Source organism: Trypanosoma conorhini (assembly GCF_003719485.1).
Source record: "Trypanosoma conorhini strain 025E chromosome Unknown Tco_14.4_contig_00326, whole genome shotgun sequence".
NCBI classification, from domain to species: Eukaryota; Euglenozoa; class Kinetoplastea; order Trypanosomatida; family Trypanosomatidae; genus Trypanosoma; species Trypanosoma conorhini.
In genome coordinates this window covers 16,226-20,400 of record NW_021704411.1, presented here as the reverse complement: position 1 = coordinate 20,400, position 4,175 = coordinate 16,226, and the positions used below count along the sequence as shown (strand labels likewise).

The following is a 4,175-nucleotide window of genomic DNA, read 5'->3' as shown; positions in this document are numbered from 1 at the left end:
GCTGCTTACAACGTGGCTCGCCTTCGCCGTGGTTGTCTGCAGCCCAACCGTCGTCCTCCGCGGCGCCTCAACGAAGAAAAAGGCGCCTACGGGCGGAAAGTTTTCGACCCCGGCACGTACAGCACCCGGTAGTTTGCGTCCACCTTCCCGGGATGGAGCACATTCGGTCGCAGTGCGACCGCGTCGGTGGGGCACAGCCGCGGGTTCGTTTGCAGCAGGCAGGGGCGTGGCTCGCGTTCCGTCGGGGGCTGCAGCTCGCGCAGCTTGCGCCGCGCCCTGCTCACAAAGCCCGGGCACATGAACGCGCCTACTGCGTGCACCCGCACGGCGGACGGCAGCAGCACATGATGGGGCATCGGCACCGTCATGAAGCCGGCGCGCGTCCGCATCGCCCTCGTCACGCGCACCAACACTTCGGCCCTGACCGCGGCAGAAGCCGGGGCGTTCTGGAAGCACTCCGTCCCCCGCCCCGTCACCACCCGGACCCATCGTCGAGGAGTCTTCTGCCGGAACGCGGCAGCACCACAAATCCGTTTTGTCCAGCCCGACGTGGCAATTGACGGCCCATGCCGTGAGCCGCCCCATCGCCCCCTCCAGGCGACTCGCAAGCTTATGCCAGCGTCCGTCCAAAACGTTGCGCCGATTTGGGCCCACAAGAGCCATGCCCTTTTGGACGCCCTCCCAGTACTTCGCTTTCTCCTCCGCAGGGCATTCGCGCACCTCCCAAGCACCCATCGCCGTCACATCGCTCTCGTCAGGGCAGTCCATGACGATGCGGCGGGCGCCCATTTCATCCTCCCACTCCCTGTAGCGAGTTTCTTCTGGGGGCAGCGCGACGAGCACGCCCCAGCCGGCGGGAGGGAGTTTGACGGACAACGCCTGCCTCTCTCCCCATATCACGTCGCAGATGATATACCCCCTCGTGCGCGTCGCGACCTCCAGAAAACTCTCCGTCGCCGAGCTCAAAAAAGGGAAAGCGCGACATCGTTTTTCTGGCCTTGTCAAACAGAAAAGCACTGCCTCCAACGAAATACGCGACCGTAGGGAGTTGCTCGGCGTCGTAGTGCTGCAGCTGGTAGAGGAGGTAGGCGCCGCCCGCCATCGACTTCCCGATCCCGGACGTCCCGGTCAAGGCACGCCGCACAGGCGCGGAGTTTGCTCCGCCGTGCGTGCCAAACGACCCGTCTAGGTCGCCCTAGGCAATCTGCCGCACCCGCTCCACCTCAGAGTAAACGCAGCAGTCGGGGAAAGACCGTAGCTGGAGCGGCCATCCCCGCCCCGAGATAAGCACCAGGAACCCGGGGCGCGGTGGAGAGAACTGCGCCGCAGCGTCCTCCATTAGAACAGTTGCCCCCTCCACCTTCCATTCCCACGGCTCCGGCGGCCTGCCTTCCTTCGGCTCCATCCTCGCCCCCCCGCTGCCGTCGGGAACCTCCAAGACGTGGCCCTACCTCGCACCGAACATGGACTCATAGAAGCCATCCATCTTCTCCAACGCGGCGCTCGCCACAGACGCCCCCGCCGCGGCGAAGGCCGCACGCAGCCCACTCCCCAGAAGAGGGGCGGCGGCCGCGGATTTTTGTAGAAAGTCTTATTATTACTGTTGTAAGCTTTTTTTTTAAATCCTTTTGGGTGGCCGGGTTTTGTGTTGGCGAGTTCGGCGCATCCTGGTTTCGGCGTGCTGGACGAACCTCGATGCCCACATTCTCATTGCACGTGGTGCGGCCGGTTGTGGGACTCACTTTGACAGCATTTTTCTTTTTTTATTTCTTCTGGGAAGATGCGCCCATTTTCACGTAGCGGCCTTTTTCACTCTTTTCTGGCGCGGTTTTTTCTCGTCGGCAGTCGCGGAAATGTGCCCGAGGCAGGTTCCTTACCTGCGTTTGAAAGTCGTCGTAGGAGGCGTATAAGACTCAGTAGTGAAAATGCAAAAAAAGACCAGGAGACGAGCAGCACACTGAGGATGCCGGTGATGGACGAGAACGAGGCGAAGTCCATCTGTTTCGAGAGTTATGGGTTTCTTCACAAGCCTTTCAGCTTTACCCATTGGTCAGCGTTTTTACAAGAACTTCGTCAGATCGAGTTTCGTTGGACGTTGGCCCCGATTGCTGGTGGGGTTATCGTGTTTACTGCCTTGGAACACGGGGGAGAGGGTGAGAAAGTGCTATGCCAGCTCAGGGGGTCCACGGGATCTGCACCAATTGCTGAGTTTTTTGAGTGCTGTGGAACTCTTACGCAGGGAAGCTGTGACAAGCGATCCGTAAGATTTATTGATCTTGACGGTAGTGAGCATGTGCTTAGAGTTGTGTCGAAGCGACAGCTTGCTGCCACGAATGCTGCCACTCCTATATCTGATGAGCCAATTCTCCCTGTATTATCTCAGTACAATTGTCGAGGGACCTCAGTAGACGTTTCAGTAATAGACTCTAGGACAGGTGTCGTGACTCCTCTCTTTCACGACCTCTCATTGCAAACCTTTAACTACGCCTTTCTGACCTCGATACCCATATTTCTTAAACGCGGCGATGTTGGGATACGGAACGCTGACTTTGTCTCGAAGGAGCAGATGCGACATTTTCGTTTTGCGTGGTGTTTTCTGAGGCGGGAATCAATGATGACGGCAGTTGAAATGAGCGAGTTGGATCTTTTGTTGCCACCTTGATATATACATGAGCTTTTGCGTTTTTTCTACTAAAGAACGTTGGTGGGAATTTAGGCCCTTGAAATCGGCTCTTTATAAAAAAAAGGAAAAAACCCTGAAACAGAAGTAGACACATCCCATCACGCCTTTTTTTGCGTTGCTTTTCATCCTTGTTTTTATTTAGCTAAACAACTATAGGCTGTTTTTGTACAAATGCGTGCCCTTCGTCTGAGAGGTGTTTCATTCTTCTCACAGGGAGTCCTCGTCCCTTTAACAACTCCTCGTGCATGGTGTGCGGATCAGACAACCAAGGACAAGGTGGAGAATGACACTAAAAAAACAAAGGAGGAACCCTTATTAACCCAGGAGGCATTTGCAAAACTGGAAAAGGAACTTGAGAATGCAAGGGTAACTATCGCCGAATTAAAAAAGGATGTCCTTTATCGTGCTGCAGAGGCTGAAAATGCCCGTCGCATTGGGCGTGAGGATGTTCAGAAAGCGAAGAGTTATGGAATAACATCATTTGGGAAAGACATGCTGGAAGTTGTTGATACTCTTGAAAAAGGCCTTGAGGCGATGTCGAAAGTCTCGGCCGAGGAGTTTGAAAATAACAAAAATATGAGCTCTATTCATACTGGTGTTAAACTGTCTACCAAGTTGTTGCTGAACAATTTGTCAAAACACGGAATTGAAAAGATGAGCGTAAATGTTGGTGACACTTTTGATCCCAACTTGCATGACGCGCTGATGAAAACATCCCCTACTCCTGAAATCCCCAGCGGTCATATTTCTATTGTGTTGAAAGGCGGATACAAGATTCAGGAGCGTGTGCTACGGGCACCTCAAGTTGGTGTCGCCGGCGACGATTGATGATGAGGGTGAAAAAGAAGTGAGGGGATGAGATCTCGCATATGCTTTTCTTTTCTTACTTTTTGGTTTTTAACAAATTAAAAATAATAGGATAAAAATAAAACTGGGCTATTCCTATCAGGAAGAAAAAAAACGAAACAAAAGAATAAGTAAATAAAATAGTGAGCGAGGAAAACAAAAGTAAGGTTATTAGTTCCCTTTTTCATCACATAAAAATTGAACTATTCAACTCAATTTGCGTTTTACGGCTTTCACTTGTCTTTTTCCACTGTAATGAGTTCACTATCTTCTGTGGTTTTCTTCCTTGCTTCTTGTCCTGCCTCTAAAGGTTTTCTTCGCTCAGAAGTCATGGATGGAAAGCCTTACACTTGGGCATAAATATTGCGGTGTGTGATCTTCGACCTGCACAATACAAGTCAAAAAATGAAAGGTTTAGTCGGCTACCAATATGTCTAACGGCAATTGTTTCCAGCTACGCTTTTGTGTAGTGTCGGCTCTGCATTTATTCTTCTCACAGACCTACGGAGGGCATCGTGATTCGACGCTATTTGTTCCGTTGACATGCCCGATACACTGGGTGGTACTCTTTTTAGTTTCCACACAAACTCGTTTTTATGTGCTGAGTTCGTGGGCCTCGTGTGGCTAAGGGGCTGGATACAGGGAA

General features: G+C 52.5%; 4 protein-coding genes across 4 annotated transcripts, besides 1 other annotated feature; 2 read left to right on the top strand and 2 right to left on the bottom strand.

Moving 5' to 3' along the window:
- On the bottom strand, positions 1-789 carry Tco025E_05523 (retrotransposon hot spot (RHS) protein; the record flags this gene model as incomplete). Its single annotated transcript, XM_029372417.1, has 1 exon — positions 1-789. A coding segment is annotated over one exon (789 nt), but the record flags the coding sequence as incomplete, so codon positions are not given.
- Position 790: 1 nt separating this feature from the next.
- On the bottom strand, positions 791-1,102 carry Tco025E_05522 (retrotransposon hot spot (RHS) protein; the record flags this gene model as incomplete). Its single annotated transcript, XM_029372416.1, has 1 exon — positions 791-1,102. The coding sequence occupies one exon, from the start codon at positions 1,100-1,102 to the stop codon at positions 791-793; it is 312 nt and encodes a 103-aa protein (XP_029227508.1).
- Positions 1,103-1,963: 861 nt separating this feature from the next.
- Positions 1,964-2,662, top strand: Tco025E_05521 (uncharacterized protein; the record flags this gene model as incomplete). Its single annotated transcript, XM_029372415.1, has 1 exon — positions 1,964-2,662. One exon carries the CDS (start codon positions 1,964-1,966, stop codon positions 2,660-2,662), a length of 699 nt encoding a protein of 232 aa, XP_029227507.1.
- A 192-nt stretch (positions 2,663-2,854) lies between these two features.
- Positions 2,855-3,511, top strand: Tco025E_05520 (co-chaperone GrpE; the record flags this gene model as incomplete). Its single annotated transcript, XM_029372414.1, has 1 exon — positions 2,855-3,511. The coding sequence occupies one exon, from the start codon at positions 2,855-2,857 to the stop codon at positions 3,509-3,511; it is 657 nt and encodes a 218-aa protein (XP_029227506.1).
- A 122-nt stretch (positions 3,512-3,633) lies between these two features.
- Positions 3,634-3,695: a microsatellite.
- Positions 3,696-4,175: the final 480 nt, after the last annotated feature.